The sequence below is a fragment of the Ceratotherium simum genome, chromosome 18 (assembly GCF_057802395.1).
Source record: "Ceratotherium simum simum isolate JZ-2026a chromosome 18, ASM5780239v1, whole genome shotgun sequence".
NCBI classification, from domain to species: Eukaryota; Metazoa; Chordata; class Mammalia; order Perissodactyla; family Rhinocerotidae; genus Ceratotherium; species Ceratotherium simum.
In genome coordinates, this window is record NC_141917.1 from 47,641,751 (window position 1) to 47,660,263 (window position 18,513).

An 18,513-nucleotide genomic window follows, 5' to 3' on the forward strand; every position below is an offset into this window, starting at 1 on the left:
CAGGGAGGTTCACAGACCCACTGCCTTCCTCCTAGGGACTGACAAACCCTGGTTCTAAGCAGATGTCAGTGATTATTTCCTTGGCCAGTTGAGTCTGTTAGATCATTAGAAGAAAGGAAAAGTAATGTAAAACCACACCTACAAATGGATTTTTTTTAAACGTTGGTAAGGAGATTGATGAAAGGTTTTTAGATTTAAATTTTTTGTGTGTCACTTATGAATCTTAGGCCTTAAATATCATTTTTTTATTAATAAAAATGAAACAATTTTTACCTGCCTAAATATCTGAGTAAGTTTTCTATTTTCTAAGGTAGTCTGCACACAGAGTTTATTACATAGCCGTTATCTTTTGTGTGTATTTCAGCAATAAAATATTTATGCAGTTTGGCAAGGTGATACTACAACCTGGTGTAGTACAACAGCTGCATTGCCTGTTCCCCTGTGGCTTGATTTCCCTTTTTAATCTTCAGTTTTCTGCAACTAAAGACTTATGTCAGCATGTAGTTTATATAGCAGCAGATAATAGTGAAAAACGTCTTGTATTAACATAGTAAAGGGAGAAATACTCTGTTGAGTTTATTTCATTTCATATTTTTCTAATGTGTTTGAAAAACATTTTCCTAACATGTCCTACACAGTAGAGCTTTATAAACGTCACGTATTTACAATGAGACATTTTTGTGATTTTTTTTTTTTCTTTTTATTCTTTAGAGAACCTGTAAACTCATCTCCAAAGGTATAGTCTCTGATCTTAAAAACTGGAAATATCTCAGTTCTAAAGTCATCTGCATTTTGGCTTAGCACAAATCAGGAAAGTCCTGGAAATAAAAGAATGATTCTTGTATTTATTTTCAGTCATAAATTTGTATGTATAATTGAGATTGGATTAAAAAGTGTTTAGGCAAAAAGTACAATATCTTAATACTTTTGAAGTTTATTATCAGAGCCCTTTTAGCACAGACTTTTTATCTAGCATATGTGTCATTTTTTCTTTCTATTTCTAGGTGCTCCTGATCCAACAGCAGGTGCTAGTATAGATGATGAAAACTGCTGGCACTTAGATGAAGAGCAGGTTCAAGAACAGGTTAAACTGTTCCTTTCCCAGGGCGGGTACCACGGATCAGGGAAGCAGCTTAATTTGCTCTTTGCAAAGGTATGATTGTTTATTTTTAAAGAAATATTCTAAATATATACATATATAGAAAGTATCTATATATGATCATGATTACAATAGGATAAAGACTTTTTTTTATTTTTGTTTTTTTTTAAGAGTAGAGTCTAAGTTAACCAATTAGAAACTTCTGTGTTGTAATGCAAACATTACTTTGCTTAGGTGTCCTTAGACAAGATCTGGAACTTCTTTGTCTCTCTCAGCTTCTATTAATAAAATGGTGACAGTTTATATAATTCTGAAAAACCTTTCAATACTACAAACAAAATAAATATCTTAATGTTATTTATAATGCCATCTTTTCAAGTTTTTTCTTTTCCTAGTTAATTTTCCCAAGTAGAGCATAACTTTGAATACAGTCCTTAAAATGTGCTTTATATGTTTAGTTTAATAATGTCAGTATCTTTAAATTAGTTTTAAAAGCATAGACTTGGGAATCATACAGACCTGGGTTTAAATCTAGGTTCTAAATGTTATTAAGTGTATGAACCATGACAAGTTATTTAAGTCAGTTTCTTCATCTATAAAATTAGCTAATAATAGCCTGTCTCCTCAAGTTGTTGTGATAATGGTGTCTAACATGTAGTTGGACCTTGGTAAATGTTAATTTTTATCACCAAATTTGGTGGCCTTGGAAACAAAGTTATCTTTGTTATAAGTTCTCTGTGAGCAGAAGCTGTGTTTGTTGCTTTATACAGAACTTTTAGTACCATAAATGCAATTCTAAATACTGGATAAATGCTTTTTTTTTTTTTTTTTTTTTTGCGGGGGAGGAAGATCAGCCTTGTGCTAACATCTGCAAAGCCTCCTCTTTTTTTGCTGAGGAAGACTGGCCCTGGGCTAACATCCATGCCCATCTTCCTCCACTTTATATGGGACGCTGTCACAGCATGGCTTGCCAAGCTGTGCATCGATGCGTGCGCCCGGAATCTGAACCAGCGAACCCCAGGCCACCACAGGGGAGCACACACACTTAACTGCTTGCACCACCGGGCCAGCCCCCTAAAATGCTTTTTTAATAATGTTAAATCAGTGTCTTCTCATTGGGGGTATAGCCATCATTATGGGTAATATATTCAGTTTCATTTTAAGGGAACAAATAACTGTTCATTGATACTTTTGTTAAACACCTTCTCTAATATTCATAATAGTTAAAAGATTTTTTTAGTTCGGAAGAATTAGAATGAACTCTGTTCCTGGTTATGGCCAGAAAATAGTGTATTCTGATTAATCAATACCCTCTTAATAAAGATTTATCCCATATACCATACATAGATTGCCAGTTTTCCAAGAATTAGGTTACAATAAAATACATTTAACTCTAAAACTACTTCACACGTGATCTAATCATTCTTTGATAATTGACAGGCACTTCAAACTCTTGTAAATGCCTCAGAGTCAACAGTCTGAAAATTAATTACCATTAGGCTGTAGATGTACTTGAGTGTTGGTAAATAGTTCTGCTTTATATGCTTAATAATAAAGGATTTATTTTCATTGCTATTGCTAACTGAGAATAAGTTAGGAATTTGTCAGGAAAATAAACATTAAATCAAATCCATGATATAGTGGTAATATTAAAGGTTTAGTATATTTAGACACACAGGAAATATTTCATAGATTCTCATGTCAGCAGAGAGTACACTGTGGCCTAGTGGAAGCAATGGGAAAGAGGTATTAGGCTGGCCTGCGGTTGCTATTTTTATCCCTATACATGATGTACGTATTATATATGCTATATGAACTAACAGCAACATCTAATTTTGGAAATGGCATACCTTTCAGAGTTAAGACAGATCTGGGTTCTGATCCCAGCTGTTCCTTTTGTCCTTTAAGCAAGTTAGTTCACTTCTCTGAGGCGTGGTTTTGTAATTCATAAAATGGGGATTATAATCTGGCCTACTTTATATGGTTGTTGTGAAGATTAAATGGTAAGTATAAATGAAGAACTCTTTAGCGCAATGCCCAGTAAATGGCAACTCCCTTTCTTCCTCCAAGTCTTCATCTGTTTATGACTTTTTAGTGCTTCCATATAGGGAATAAATTCCTTTTTAAGATGACTAAAATAATTCTCCTGGAAGTACAACTAGTGTAGAAGTGCTTTTGAGTTTTTCACAAGGCTCAAATTCTAAAGCCTGTAAGAAGATTCCATTGCTTGTCAGGGTACAGGCCTGAGACAGGATTATTAATCTGGAGGTTTGGGCTGCTTTATTGAAGATCTGTTATTTTCTCCTTCATCTACCTTTCACGTAGACAGAATCTTGAATAAAAGGACCCCCCTCTCATTTTCTACTACTTAAGACCTTGCTCCAGTAATTTCCTACAGGGAGAGCTGGTGTTCAGCTGGGATTCTTATTTGTTGAACACATAGCAGTACACAGTTTTAGAATCGATGGGTTCATTTAGGGTTTCCTGTAGAGAGACCTAGCCTTGGTTTCTTTTCTTCCTTTCTTTTATTTGAGAAATGTAGCACAAGAATAATGGACAGAGCTTGAGGTTCCAGCTTGAGAGGCCGAGTTACTTTATTAGGTCAGTGATTATGATTCTGCTTCATGGATTGCTCAGTTAGAGCAAGAGGGTTCTTGAACCTACAGCCCTGTCCATTTCCTCTTACCCAGGCAAAAGCAATCCCACCCGAGTGAAGAGAAGCATGATGCTGCTCTTTATATTAAAAAAAAACTTTGTTGAGAGAGAACTTAATGAAATTACTAATTTACCTCAGAAACTGAAAGACTTGCACAACTCTTTGAGTATACTAAAAACCATTGAATTATACAGTTTAAATTGGTATATTGCATGGTATGTGAATTATGTCTCAATAAAGCTGTTTTTGAAAAACTGAAGGACAGATGCTATTATTATCAACATTATCAGATCAATTTAGAAGATCTCTAAAGAGTTCTCCGTAGACTGCTTTAGGCTCTGCTATTCTGGTGGTAAATTCCATCAGTTGGAGAGTCAGGAAGGTGCCAGATGATTTGTCTTGTTTGTTTTAGTATTGTTTTTCTGTAGGCTGGCAAAAAATTTTTTTTTCAGAATTGAGAAGTCAGCCAAATTTCTTTTCCTCATGTGGATTCTAAAACATAATTTAAAAAAGTCAATGGTCAGTTTTCTGATTAAATTGCCATTTAGCATAGGGACCAGTTTTTATCTTTTGTTTGCTTAAGAGGGCTGGTGGCAAGACTTAACTGCCCCCCAGATAAAGAAAAGTGGTCTGTCTCTTATATTGCTGTTTGTTGCTGGACATTTTTCTCAAAGTCTATTTTTTCCCCACTAGGTGCGGGAGATGTTGAAGATGAGGGACTCTAATGGGGCCCGCATGTTGACGTTGATAACAGAGCAATTCATGGCTGACCCTCGTCTGTCACTTTGGAGGCAACAAGGCACTGCGATGACTGACAAATATCGGCAGCTCTGGGATGAGCTGGGTAAATATAAGTTTCCTGACGATTGCCATTGAATCGTGTATGGATAAAGACCATGATTGAGTGTTTAAAGAGCATGTCAAAGTATTGCTGGAGAGAAAGCTGCTCCTATATAAACTTGTTGCCAGTATGCACCGGTTAGAAGAATAGGAAGAAGGAGGACTTGGGCTGGCATTTGCAGGAAACAGTCTTGGCAGGGTTTGGGGCAAATTGTCTGATCTTGAGGAAAGCAGGCACAGGAATCTGCCTTTAAATTTTTGGGGAAAAAAAGGCTATAATATTTTAAAATAGGTATTTTGTGTAATAGAGTGGTTACTTATTTGTAGAATAATGTAACCAATTCAGCTAAAATTTGGCTGTTTACCTCTTTTTCCTATATTAAAAGTATCAGAAGTAGTTTGAACATTCATTTTATTTTTGGTGGTTATAGACTTAGATGAACTGTTGATCGTCAGAATGGAAAAGACACAGCAAACTCTAATTTTTCTTGTTTCCAAGTCCCTGGGTGGGTAAAGATATAAATGTAGCAGGTGGTTGAAAAAATGAGACATTCACTAGTCACGTTCATTGGGAAATTTGGGGGGGATGGCTCTTGTTACCCAATGCTCATTGCTATGGAATTAATGAGTAATATATTTATCTTTTCTTTCTATTAAGAAATCTGTATGTGACAAATGAAATTTTTGACAAATATTATGTTAGTGCCTGCATTAATTTTATGTTCTGGATATATTTACAAGAGGATCCTAGTTTCAATAAAATTGAATAGTAGAATTCTTCATGCCTTCACTTTCTCTCTTCTTGGCTAATGATGGACCACATCAGGCTGATTGATCCCACGTCAAGTCTAGACCAAAAGAAACTGTTGTCCTTGGAGATACTACATGATCATGATAATTGGAAGGGACCTTTGAGATGGACTGTTTTACAGATAAAGCAACTGAAGTCTGGGGAGGTTAGGAGACTTCCACAAGATGACATTGTGTGACCTAAGGTTATGCAGCAAGTTGGTAAAGAATTGGACATCCAAGTTCCCTTTTTCCCGTTAATAGGCCGTGTGTTCAGGAACTTGGCTGTGGATGGCAATTCTTGTTTTTGTTTTTGTTTTTTTTTAACGTATATGTCTGCTACTTGCCAACTGTCAGATATTTGTTGACCTTTTTCCCTGGTGTTTTTATTAAGTATCTTGTAATAACTTAATCTTGGTACTTTCCTGGGTCACCTGAAATATAGTGGTTGGTGGCCTTTCCCCCAATCAAAAGTTAAATCAATCTGTAACTACAGTAGATAGTTTCAATGTATTGAAAGGATGTTTGGGGGCACAAAATGGTAGTTGGAGAACACAAGTGTAATACATGGTTTAAACAAATATTTTGATAGAATGCTGAGTGAATTACTTTTCCAAGTAAACCCTTCTCACTTTGAAACTGTACAGTAAATGTTAAATTGAGTAGTTGGTTTATGGCAGTGAAAAGGACTAGCATTAAAAAAACTATAATGAAGGGAGTCATTTAAGGAAAAATTATTGGATTAATATTAAATGAATAAAATTTAAAGAGCTTTGGTATTTAAAGAAACTTAGAATTATAAATAACTACTTAGGAAGAAAATACCAACTAAATTTTTTGGTTACCAAAAAAGTACAAGTGATATAGTCAAATAAAATTTGCAGTGTTCACATTTGATCCATTAGTTACGTCTCACTTTTCCAGGTTGGTTTTGAAAATTATGTATCACGACCCTCAATCAAAAGTGTAAATTCTCATTAGGTGGAAGTTTCTACCAGCTGATTCTAGTTATACCCTCTGATGGACTACTTTCTACTTATGGACCAGGCTTTATACAAGTTCTTTGATTTCAGTCCAGGCTAAAGAATGCATCTTCTTGCTTCAGGATTTGTTGTTGTTTTTTCCCCCACAAACCCCCCAACCCAATTATTACTAGACAGCTGTAAATTCTCCTGTGTAGTCTGATGATGAGCAGAGGTCACTTGCCATTTAACAGGAGTCTAAGTTCGGTAAAGAATCCCATGTAGAAGTAACAATAGCTATCACATCTTAATATTCATTCACCCCAAAATTAACTAAAAGTTGCTTCTGGACTACAAAAGGAAAAGATTTTGCTTCTTAATAAAATGGGGGAATTTGACTTTGTGCCCCTGCACAGGGCTCACATTGCTTCAAGGCTCTGCTTTGGAATTAAATGCTGAGCACTGCCAGATGCCAGACATTGAGAAGAGGCTGAGTTTTGTCGGCAAATGGGATCTGCAAGTTAATTGGTGTTTTCTGCAGGCTTCTGGCTGCGAAATGAAATTGGAAGCCCTTTAGCCACATGGATAATACAGGACCTGAATACAAATGTCACATGTCACCATCAGGACCCACTGTGAGACAATAGTGTTCCCACTCCAACACTGTGCCATTACAGATCATTTAAATATGGGGATTACATTTAAACTAAAAGCCCCATTTGCCTTTTACTGCAATTTAAATGTCCTCTTAGCAAAAGCTAAGTGACAAATTAAATGAAAAAAGTGCCCACATTTTTAAAGCTGTAATGCAAAACAACCTTTTATTGCTTCTCATGTGCCACGAATGAATCATTATACTTGTCAACCCTAAACCAAGCCATAATTGGAGCAGCTACTGTTATCAAAGTGGGGCCGCTCTGTGACAGCTTAATAAAGCTGAAACTGTTAAATTAAATCTCAGATGCTTAACTCCTTAGCACCGGTGGATTCGATGGGTCCGTTTCTGGCAATGGCCAGTACACCAGGAAAAAAAAGGATTTCTGGCGTGAAAGCCTTAATCTGATGAGAGTGTACAAGGAAGCGTATCTTAGCCAAGTAACTCTGCGTCTTGGCAGAGGGATTTGGAGGCATCAGATTGTCAGCCAGATTACAAAATTTTATTTTTTCTGTAGGATCGGATATCCCTCTCCTCAAGATTTATAATTTTCTGAGTATATGTGATTTATTAAAATTTAAGTGTTGATGTTTCAAAATTAGCGTTAAAAATAACGTATATTGGGGCCGGCCCCGTGGCATAGCGGTTAAGTGCACGCGCTCTGCTGCTGGCAGCCTGGGTTCGGATCCTGAGCGTGCACTGACGCACTGCTTGTCAGGCCACGCTGAGGCAGCGGCATCCCATATAAAGTAGAATAGGATAGGCACGGATGTTAGCCCAGGGCCAGTCTTCCTCACCAAAAAAAACAGGAGGATTGGCATGGATGTTAGCTCAGAGCTGATCTTCCTCACACACACACAAAAAATAACGTATGTTCATTTAACTTTTTCAAATAAATATATGCAAACTTATTTGAGGTAGCAAAACAGGCCCAATTTCTTTCCGCCATCCTCTGGTTAACAAAGGGACTGATAATGCTTAGTTCTTCTTTTCTGAAGTAGGTGCCTGTGATATTCATTTGGTCTGAGTTAGTTTTTGTGCTGTTTACTCCCTGATTTTTATAATGTACTGTGAAATAGATACAGAGGCATATTACTAAGATCCTGTTTAGTGCATCTCATTTGCCAGATACATTTATCCTGTATCTGAATCAGTTTTTCAGATATTAATTTTACTTTCTCTACATGATGCTCATTTTCCCAAATATATGGCAGTCTTCTCAAGATGAGTGTTGTATCATGATTTGCCATGAGAAAATGTATATATTAAAATCTTAAGACAGACAGCCCACTGCAGTGATAGAGGCTGCCCCTTCGGTAGAAGCTACAAGTTTAGTAGAGCTGTAGAACACACACCTCTTCAGTTGTGTTCTTTATTCCATGACATGCAAATTTTCTGGAAAGCAAATCACGGAAATAACCCTTGGATTTCAAAGAAAAACCCAGTGCTGGTTGGTGGCGAGCACACCTACTGTTAGCCCTAATGGCTGTCTGCTCAGCACACTTAATTACTGTGGGGGTACTTAGGGATGAGGGGATATATTGTAACCTCTCATCTGTGTTGATGGGTCTCTTTCCTTAAATGTCTTCCTAGACTGTAATTTTACTTTGCTTCATAAAACTATAGGTTGTGGCTGCCAGTCTATTAAAACCTAATTAAAATGGATGTCATTAGAGGAAACAGTTAAATAAGATTTAATTACAGTTTTATCACAGGGAAAAAAATCTTAAATTTTCATTTTCAAGTATTACATAATATGTTTTCCCCCAAATTTTAAACACTTACCTTTTGCTCTGAGCTGAGTCATGTGTTTTGCTTGCTAGCATGTAAACCCAGTTTCTTAGGGGGAGGATGGGAGGATGGGCTGCTGTTGCTGCTCTGAGCTGTGCTCGCTTAGTTCACAGGAACAAGATGATCTCGCAAGAGTTCTTCTCAAAGCTTCTCATCTGGGTACCTAACTCTGTGTAAGCAGAAATAGCCTTAGTTAGATATTTCTTTCTAGTTTGAATTTCATTGTGAGTTTAGTTTGAACACTGTTATTAAGCAACAGCTATAATATTGCTTGGTAAGGTGCTAGATAGATTGAATGGATATACAGATTCAGGGCGTGTGGAATCAGGATAAATCTGTGTTCAGCAGTAGAGAACTTAGCCCACCCGTTGGGACCACACTTACTGCAAAATACTAAAAATTACCTGCTCCGTGGACCCAGAACACTATCCCATCTACCATCTCAAATACAAGTAGTCATCTCTGTGGGCCTCTTCTGCACCCTCCCACATTGTTCATGAATAAGGAAGAAAATATCTGCTTAAGTCACACATTCAAAATGATATTTTAGGTAATTTACAGGGCCTTTGTGCACAGCCAGAAATAAGATTCTAAATGCTCTGCTTTGGAGGTATTCGTGGAGAAATTTCTGGGAAATGCCATCTTACATCTCAGAAAGCAGTAGGCTTAGTAATTCCTCCCACTGTTTTGAGCCCCTTACTTAGTTTTTTTGGTAAATTAAAACTCAAGCTTTCCATATTTTGAAGTTGATGGTGGTTAGTGAATGGCTAAAGAATAACTGCTTCTCACTGAGAACTAGAAAGCATTCCAACATGGTTTGCCATAATAAGTAGGTACCTCTTTGCTAGTGCCATGGAGAAAACAGCAATTCCAGAGCCCCCTTGCAGCAACAAGATGTCACTATGAACTAGGCATCTTCCATGTAGCTGTAAGTGTAGAATGTAATCCTAATGAACCAGATATCAGGGATTGCTTGTCACCTACCAGTGTGTCTTCCTTGGGCACAAGGAGAATACAGCTTTACTACTTATACCACTTTGGTGCCTTCTTGTTAACTCTTGTTTCCAAAAGTCTTGTGGTTTCTCTACCAGTATGTATTAAGCACTTGCTATGTCCAGAGGAATAGGTGTATTAAATATTTGATTTTTCTGTTGATGATGATACTGGTAGTAGGAAGGAAGTAGAGAGATGAAACTATCAGGAGACACGAGAAGTTAGAACAGGCATGAATGAACTGAGGGGCACTTGGATAGGGTAATTTATTCACATATTAGTACAAATATTTGTGCAGACTGAATTTAACATGGTTTTACAAGATGTTCGTGGAGGTGAGTTGTAGCGAAGAAGTAGTGAGAATACTCCAGAAAGAACGAATAACATGAATAAAGACGGGTGAGCTCAATGGGGAAGGATATAAAGGCTTCAAATTCATTATCAAAAATGTTGTCTTCAAGATTTTCAGTCCAACTTTGTTATTCTTCATTGTGGCTTAATTTCAAAGGGAGGAGAGGGAGAGAGAGTAGACATCATAGGATGTAGACTTTTGCTTTGTTTATTTCCCATCTTGGTCCAGCTACTAAAGGTAACACAGATGCCAACACCTACTTATCAGGCACTATGCTAAGCACTTAATGCGTGCATTATTTTATTTAATTCTTAACCCAGTGAGATAGGTACAGTGATTAGCCTTAATTTTGCAGCCGAGAAAACTGAGGCTTAAAGAGACGAGGTAACTTGCCTGAGGTCACAGCAGCAGAGCAGGAATTTGATCCCAGGTGTCAGTGACTTCAAAGACTTCACCACCAAACTGGACACCATCCTCAGCTTGTTTTAAAAGACTGTAATACGTCTCTCTGTCAAGCAGTCCTTCTGCTGAGAGCAGAGCAGGGGCAAAGTGAAGCTCAGCTAGATGGCAGTCAACTCGGTAAACGCTGCCTGGCCTGGTCTGCCCACCCATGGTCCCACAGTCCTGACTGCAGCAGTCAGCAGAGCTTACCTGGTCTAGTTGCCCATCTGTGTTTACAGGGACTCTCGAACTTCAGACTCTGAAAAAACAAACACATTTATTTATTTATTTATTTCCCCCCCAAAGCCCCAGTAGATAGTTGTATGTCGTAGTTGCACATCCTTCTAGTTGCTGCATGTGGGACGCGGCCTCAGCATGGCCGGAGAAGCGGTGCGTCGGTGCGTGCCCGGGATCCGAACCCGGGCTGCCATCAGTGGAGCGCACGCACTTAACCACTAAGCCACATTGATGTGGAGGAGCCAAATACATGCTGTTGAGAACTGTATTATCTAATAAGCTTTAGCTTATCCTAAGATACAGGTAATACATACTGCAGAGGGGATACAGTGAAGTTTTGATCTCATTTTCCAGTCCCCTTTGCTGAGGAGGTGGTGAAGACTCTTAGGTCACTGTCTTTCTCCTGGCCTATACCGGGCCCTAATGATAACACGGTTGTCAACATTGGTTTACCTCCTGTGGTCTGTAGGCTCTGCAGACCCCTGCTGCACATGGGCTGGGCTGTCCTGCTCAGGAATGGGGTTGTGCGCTCTTGTCTCAGTCTCTGCTTTTCCTCTCATTATTCAGAGCTCCCTCTAAATACACAGGCTTTGTCAATTGTATTGCTCAGGAGGCTTTGCTTTCCTCCAGCACTGTTCTCAGAATGCCTGTCTGCTGCTGGGTCCTTATTACTGGGGCCTGGTTTCTTTCTGTTGTGTTGTCCTACTGCTTTCTGTCTCTTAAAACTGAGACCTCTGTGTTGTGGGGTCAGAGGCTTCTGGGTTCTGCTCTGCTGTGGGGATGGGAAGAGCGGTTTATTCTTTGCTTCTTTAAGTAGGCAGAGTAATTTCTTGTTTGGGTCAGAAGTTAACCAAAAGAGAGAATGCATATTTCTGTACAGTGAGCAAACCTATGATAAATACCTCCTGTGTAATACTATCAACCATCCATCTCTTGACTGCAGCTGCTAGGGTTTAATTATCCATTCAGTACCCTATATAGGAAAGAGTAGAAATAAAGAGAAAGATTTTTAAATACATGTTAATAGAAAATAATAGATTCTCAGGATTAAAAGAGATCTTTACAGATCATTTGATCCTTATCTAACCAATTGGAGATTTTTAATGATATTCATTGTCTAAGTTATTTAGGTGCACAATTGGATAATTTGTAACAACACTTGGGGATCATTCCCTTGTGTATTTGTGTAAAACTCTATCCTAAATATAGACCACGGAGATTTGATTAGGAGTTAAGATGCCTTATGATTCATTGTAGTACACTTCAGTGTTCTATATTATATATGTAGTGTGCTGGTAGCATTATTTGTACCAAGAATGGGTTCCACTTACTTTCCTTTATGCTGTCTTTCTGTTTATAACATGGATCCATTGGTGGTAGATACTTTTCTCTCGTTAGCGGCTGCTGGGAATGTCAGAGCATTGGTATAATATGTCCTTTTCTTCCTCACAACAATTTTAGAAAAGTTTTCTCCTTACTTTTCCCACTTCTAAGAGTTAGTATTGCACTTGCCCTCAAGAAACTGCCACCAAAGGGAAGTCTTGCTGGGGGAGTCTCCTTGCTAGATTGTGGGTCTCTAGAGAGTACCATCATGGTCAAGTAGTAGGGGGAGTGAGAGAGGGAAAATGAAGAAAGACAGACAGGCTGGGGATAATTTCCTTTCACCATTTCTTGCCCTAAAGTGGCAGCATACGAAAGTTAACGAGGTCTGAGAAGCCTCATTGTAAGCCAGCTGCGATTCCCAGGGGCTTCCCGGGGAATCAGGGATGCCAGGAGCTAGCAGGAAAGAGGTGGAAGTTGAGAGGGCTGACGCAGCCGCTCAGGCTGTTCTCTGTGTGTGCCACACCAGCAAGGTGCTGCACAAATGTTCTCAGAGGTAATTTAAGCTTAGGTAGGTTAATGAGGGGGAAGGAGAGCCAAGGAAATGATTAATGGTTGTCTCTTCGACAGGGGGTGTTCAGACACCCCCCGGAGAGCCCCCCGGGGTGGGAGGGGGAGGAGGAGAGAGCGGATGGGAGGAGCAGGTCCTTCCCAGTCCCAGCAGAGTGGCTTTCACCACTTTCCACACTAGGCTTTCCGTTTAGGTTTCTCTAGAACATAGGATTCTGAGATTAAAATGCGTGTTTGATAGTTACTATCTTCAATAGGCTTTTAAACAGCCGTTCTTCTTAGAGGAGTACCGAAAAATGACTTTTTTACTTATATAAATAGATTTCTCTTACATATTTTAGGGGAAAGGCAGGCTGGTAGATGATTTGCAGCAAGTGAATTTTTGTGAGGCTGCTGTAAGCTTGTCTGATAATTGCATAACACTGTTTTAGTGTTTTATTCAAAAATTCCAAATTGAAATAAGAAAAATACAATAAAATACAGGTGCCCCCTGACATTAAATTGCTTGGATGAGTTAGTAGCTGGTCCTAGGGCTGTTTTCTCAGGCTCTGATTTGAAGACGAGTAGCCATGAGTAGTGATAGTGGTTGTCCAAAATGTGGCTAACTCATTCAGCTCTGTGCTTCCTGTTGCAGAGGTAGCCTTTGAAGTAGAGATCCAGATCTCTGTGATTTTCAGTTCTGACCAGATGGACCGTGTTGGCCCTGGGTCGTGCTTCCCAGCCCTTTTCTTTTTGGGGTATTAATAGTCAGTTTCAAAATTTGCTTCAGCACATCTGGAGGAGAGAGTGAGAATCATTCATAAATTAGAAATCAGATAGACTTAAGCCTTGAAATGGCTTAAGTTGGAAGCTGTGGTCTTCCTTTGTGGATGAGCAGGGCTATGGGGTTGGATGGGAGGAGCCTAAACAGGGCACTTGGGTCAAATAGAAGCTTGGAACTGGGAGAAAATCCTGTTAGGAGGAATGTTTTCATAATGCTGCTGAGAGCACAAAAGTCTCATCCCCCACTCCCCCCGCCCCCGACACACACATTTAAAGATGAGATTAATACATCCAGCAACCTGTTCTCGTACGTATTGATCATACACAGAAGAGGCTCTTTGCTAAACATTAGAGTCCTATGTAGACCAAGTAATCTGAGAGATTTTTGTTCGTTTGTTTTGAAACCGTTAAACCACTTACTGTATTTAATAATTGTGTTGTCAGTTGCTGTCTTTTTTTTTTTTTAATAATTTTATGTATTTATTTTTTCCCCCAAAGCCCCAGTAGATAGTTGTATATCATAGCTGCACATCCTTCTAGTTGCTGCATGTGGGACGCGGCCTCAGCATGGCCAGAGAAGCAGTGCATTGGTGCGCGCCCGGGATCCAAACCCGGGCCGCCAGCAGTGGAGCGCGCGCACTTAACCGCTAAGCCACGGGGCCGGCCCATCAGTTGCTGTCTTTATTGGGCATTTAGACTAATTCCATAGCCATCCTTTTTCATCCCTGTATTAGTGTCCATGTGATCATCTCACCCTGTTTTTCCCTTCTTGCCCACTAATTAGAATACTGAAATTGACACTTTTTTTTTAACTTAGTTTTCCTGTAAAGGTTAAAAAAAAAAAAAGTGCCTAGCATATAGTTGGTGCTCAGTAAATATTTGTGAATAAAAAAGTGCATGAATGGGCCGGCCCTGTGGCTTGGTGGTTAAGTGCGCGCGCTGCAATGCTGGTGGCCCGGGTTCGGATCCCGGGTGCGCATCGAGGCACCACTTCTCCGTCCATCCTGAGGCCGAGTCCCACATACAGCAACTAGAAGGATGTGCAGCTATGACATACAACTATCTACTGGGGCTTTGGGGGGAAAAAATAAAATAAATAAAAAATCTTTAAAAAAAAAAAAAAAAGTGCATGAATAATTGAAGTGTAATACTGGACACCTATTTGGGAGCCTTAAGAAGCAAGTGTTTTGGTGTACTGAAAACAGTGATTGAAAGGCGTTAATCTTCACCGTGTCCTTAGCTTTCTTTTCCTAGCTTTCTCCTGGTTTATCCCACCTTCTCCGCCCATGTGCAGGTGGATCTTCATGGGTGCCTGTGTACGCATGAACACACACACACATGCACACTAAAATACAAACAGTTTAGAGTACAGAAGGGCAACGATTCCCCCTTGCCATCAGTGCTGCAGGTAATCTGTGGTATTAATCAGCCAGCCAGTGGGAAATGCATGGGGAGTGATTATACTATCATACACAATACAATCAGCATGAAGCACTTGTCAAGACCAATACATCAAACCTTAATTCAGTAATAGAATGAATTAGAGCAAAATGAAACATTCTGTTCTCCAAGAAACTCAGTACCCATCACAGGTTCTTTCTAAACTCCGTGGAAAGTCAGTGCGTTAAGAAATTGTTTTTATGAATAGAATTGCCGTTCCAGTATGACAGAACACTGCAAGTCCTTTCCTTGGGATTCTTATACAACTATAATGCTAAAGTGTTTACCTGATTACCAGCCTTCTATAATCACAGCCATTGGTAAATGTGATTATTTTTTGATAGGGCTCCTGATTATCTTTTGTCCTAATTGGTTCTCCATGGTAAGTGAAAGGAAGGTGGTTGTACCAGTGGCTCAGGAAAGCACTTACCCGTCAATAAGATTGATGGACAGTCGAGTGCCTTACCAGAACAGCAGGTAAATTAATAAGAACCTACTGTTTACAGTGCCCCATGGTAGGCACTGCCTTTGGGGAGCTTATAGTCTAGTTAAGAAATAGAATGAATAAGTGAAAAATAAAATGCAGTCCAGGACAGCATAAGACAACTGGAGAAATGAGGTTATCTAATGAAGGACGTGTTTCAGAAAATTTTGAAGATAGATCTAATACATTTCATATTGTAAGTCACTAGTTGGTATCAATTTGTAATATGTACTCAAAAGTAATTCCTTTACTACACTTAACCAAACATTCTCCAAGGAGCAAAAGGATATAAGCTCACCAGGACCATTTCAGTTTTCAGAGCCTTCAACTGGAATATAAAGAACAGGGTTATTGGAGGCAGATACTCTTTAAGTATGGATTCTGATCCTCATATTTACTAACTGTAGCCCTGGACAGATCCCTTGTCTTAGATAGAACCTCAGTTTTCTTATCTGTAAAATTAGCATCATATGGATTCTTGAGGCCTAAAATAAGATAATTGAGGTAATGCACAACACTTCTCATTCCAAGAGTCTTTTGTCTATGTTGGGAAAGTAGGCCCAGTGGGTAGCTTGTAGGAGAGAGACATCCTGAAGACCTAAAGAGCGTTTTCAGAAATAGATAGATAGAGACTTGGAGTCAGGACTGTTGGACGAGTCATGAAACTGTCTATGAAGACAGCTTAGTTGAGCAGCCAGTGCAGAGCGTGTGGAAAACGTTCTTGCAGGTTACCACTGTGCTCATTCCTTTTCCTTACTCTTTACTGCCCTTTTTGTATCTCAAAATAAGACATCGTCTGTCATGTACCTTTTTCTCTTCTTCTTTCTGATTTTTTCTGTCTTTCCTTTCCTCCCTCCTTCAAAGAGGAGAAGGGTGGTGAGTAGTGGAGGAGCTGGCTCCTGTCATTTCCCATAGAACCAGGTTCCTAGTGGTGTCAGGCTGTTTTTGATGAATCTTTCATGTTGGCCTGGCAGCACTGACAAATAAATGGGATGGGAAGACTGCATATGAGATAAGGACCACAGGCTTGCCTGAAAGGAATGTTATCCAGGATACCAGTTAACTGTTTGGGAATATCTGTGGGTTTATTTTCTTTCTTGACAGCAAAAAGATGGTTCTTTTTCTTCAGTCTTTTCTCCCAGCCTGGTTAATTGATAACCGACTTCTGGATGCCCTTCTGCTGAGGGGTTTAGCCCTGCTTGCCGTAAGTGGTCTCAGAAACTCTATCTTTACAGTGTCCCTGAGGTTTTATTTTTAAATTTTCCCAGAAATTTTTTTTTTTTTTTTTTGTGAGAAAGTTTAGCCCTGAGCTAACATCCAACGCCGATCCTCCTCTTTTTCCTGAAGAAGACTGGCCCTGAGCTAACATCTGTGCGCATCCTCCTCTCCTTTATATGGGATGCTGCCACAACATGGCTTGACAAGTGGTGCAAAACTTGTGGATGCGTGCCCGGGATCCGAACCTGCGAACCCCGAGTCGCTGAAGCCAAGTGCACGCACTTCACCGGTACGCCATCGGGCAGGCTGGCTCCCCCAGAAATGTTTTAGTGCATTAGAAATTAGCATACCGATTTAAAGTAAGAAGAATGTTTTTACCAGTTAAACTTATTTTCCAAACATGGGTGACTAACATATTAAGACTGAATCGTACTGAGAACAATACTATAATTAGGATCAACAGTTTTTGTGTGGTCTGACCCAAGAAATTTTGTGACTGTAGTTTTGCTAGCACAACTAATTATACCAGTGATCTCCTATTTGTGACTGCAATTAGGCATTTCGTGGCCTCTAAATAAGTATAATTAGTTAATTGGATCATGCATGAAATTCTAGCCTCTTATAATAGCTTCTGAGAACAAAAATAAATATGATAAATATTATGAATTGTTTTATAACTGTGGAACCCTGGAAAATACCAAAAGTAGTTGTTTTACTTTGCCTACTCCTATTTCATAAAAATAAACATGATATTAAAATTTAGAAATTAAACTTTCCATAAAGCAGTCTTCGTTCTCCACCTTGGAGACAGAGGAAAAGGGAATCCTTGTCCTTTCGTATTCTCACCTGTATGGAAGGTGGGGTTGGTTGCTCTGCTCCTCTGTCCCCCACTCTCCATTGCCACTGTCCCTATGCTCTCTCCAGTAGCACTTTACACATAGTATCTTCTGGAAAATAGGGAGAAGAGCAACATTTATCAAAAATTCCAAAATGTCTTTTATAGAAAATGTGTAGTTTTTATTTTAATTACTGAACTGATTTGCATATTAACAAAAAACCGTGAAATAGAAGGAACTTTAAAAACAGGTTTTATTGACTGGGGGCTAGCAATAGATAGAGAATGGCCAGCTGATTTATTCAGTCACAAATCGTAATGCTCCGCCCAGCAATACACCCAGCAGGCAAAGAGCACACTCAGTCACACACAAGTGCATTATCCCAGAAATGCTCACGCGACTCCGCTGTAACAGCCCTCAGAGTACATCATCATATTTTCAGAGAAAACAGATTTCTTCTGACTTGAATAATCAATCTTGAATTGTAAGTTGAGCTTTTGATTGTTTATCTGCTGTTTTAATCTACAGTGAAATTACTTATTTGCTATGCCTGTCAGTCCTGAAAAATGCCAAGTTTTCTTTTATTTAATTAGGCTCTTTTTAGAAGGACCTGTGTAGGTTTGTGTTGGATGTGCTTTCTAAACATGCAAGAGACATGTTCTATTTTTTTTTTTAATTTATTTTATTGAGGTCACATTGGTTTATACATTATATTTTGACTTCTGTATAGACTGCATCACGTTTACCACCAAAAGTCTAGTTTCCGTCCGTCACCATACACATGTACCCCTTTACGCTTTTTGCCTTCCCCCCACTCCCTTCTCTGGTAACCACCAATCTGTTCTCCTTATCTATGTGTTTGTTTGTTTATCTTCCACATATGAGTGAAGGAGAGACGTGTTCTAAGGAATGCATGGTTAAATAAAGTACAGGGTTTATTAGCTGTACATTTAAGGCTACTTCATGATTTTAGACAGTAATATACCATTTGTATTATACTGTTAAAATACGAGGAATGGAACAGTGACTCTGTCAAAAGACTAAAGTCATTAATCTTGGAATTCACAT

At 39.1% G+C, this 18,513-nt stretch overlaps 1 protein-coding gene across 2 annotated transcripts in view; it reads left to right on the forward strand.

Annotated features, from left to right (window-relative positions):
- Nucleotides 1–18,513, forward strand: part of ZSWIM6 (zinc finger SWIM-type containing 6) — a 188,651-nt gene that overhangs the window by 131,381 nt on the left and 38,757 nt on the right. For both annotated transcript variants that reach the window (XM_087443312.1, XM_087443311.1), the window contains exons 3-4: nt 1,005–1,153; nt 4,449–4,599. In XM_087443312.1, coding sequence (XP_087299438.1) covers nt 1,005–1,153; nt 4,449–4,599 — 300 coding nt within the window. The remainder of the gene's footprint in view (nt 1–1,004; nt 1,154–4,448; nt 4,600–18,513) is intronic.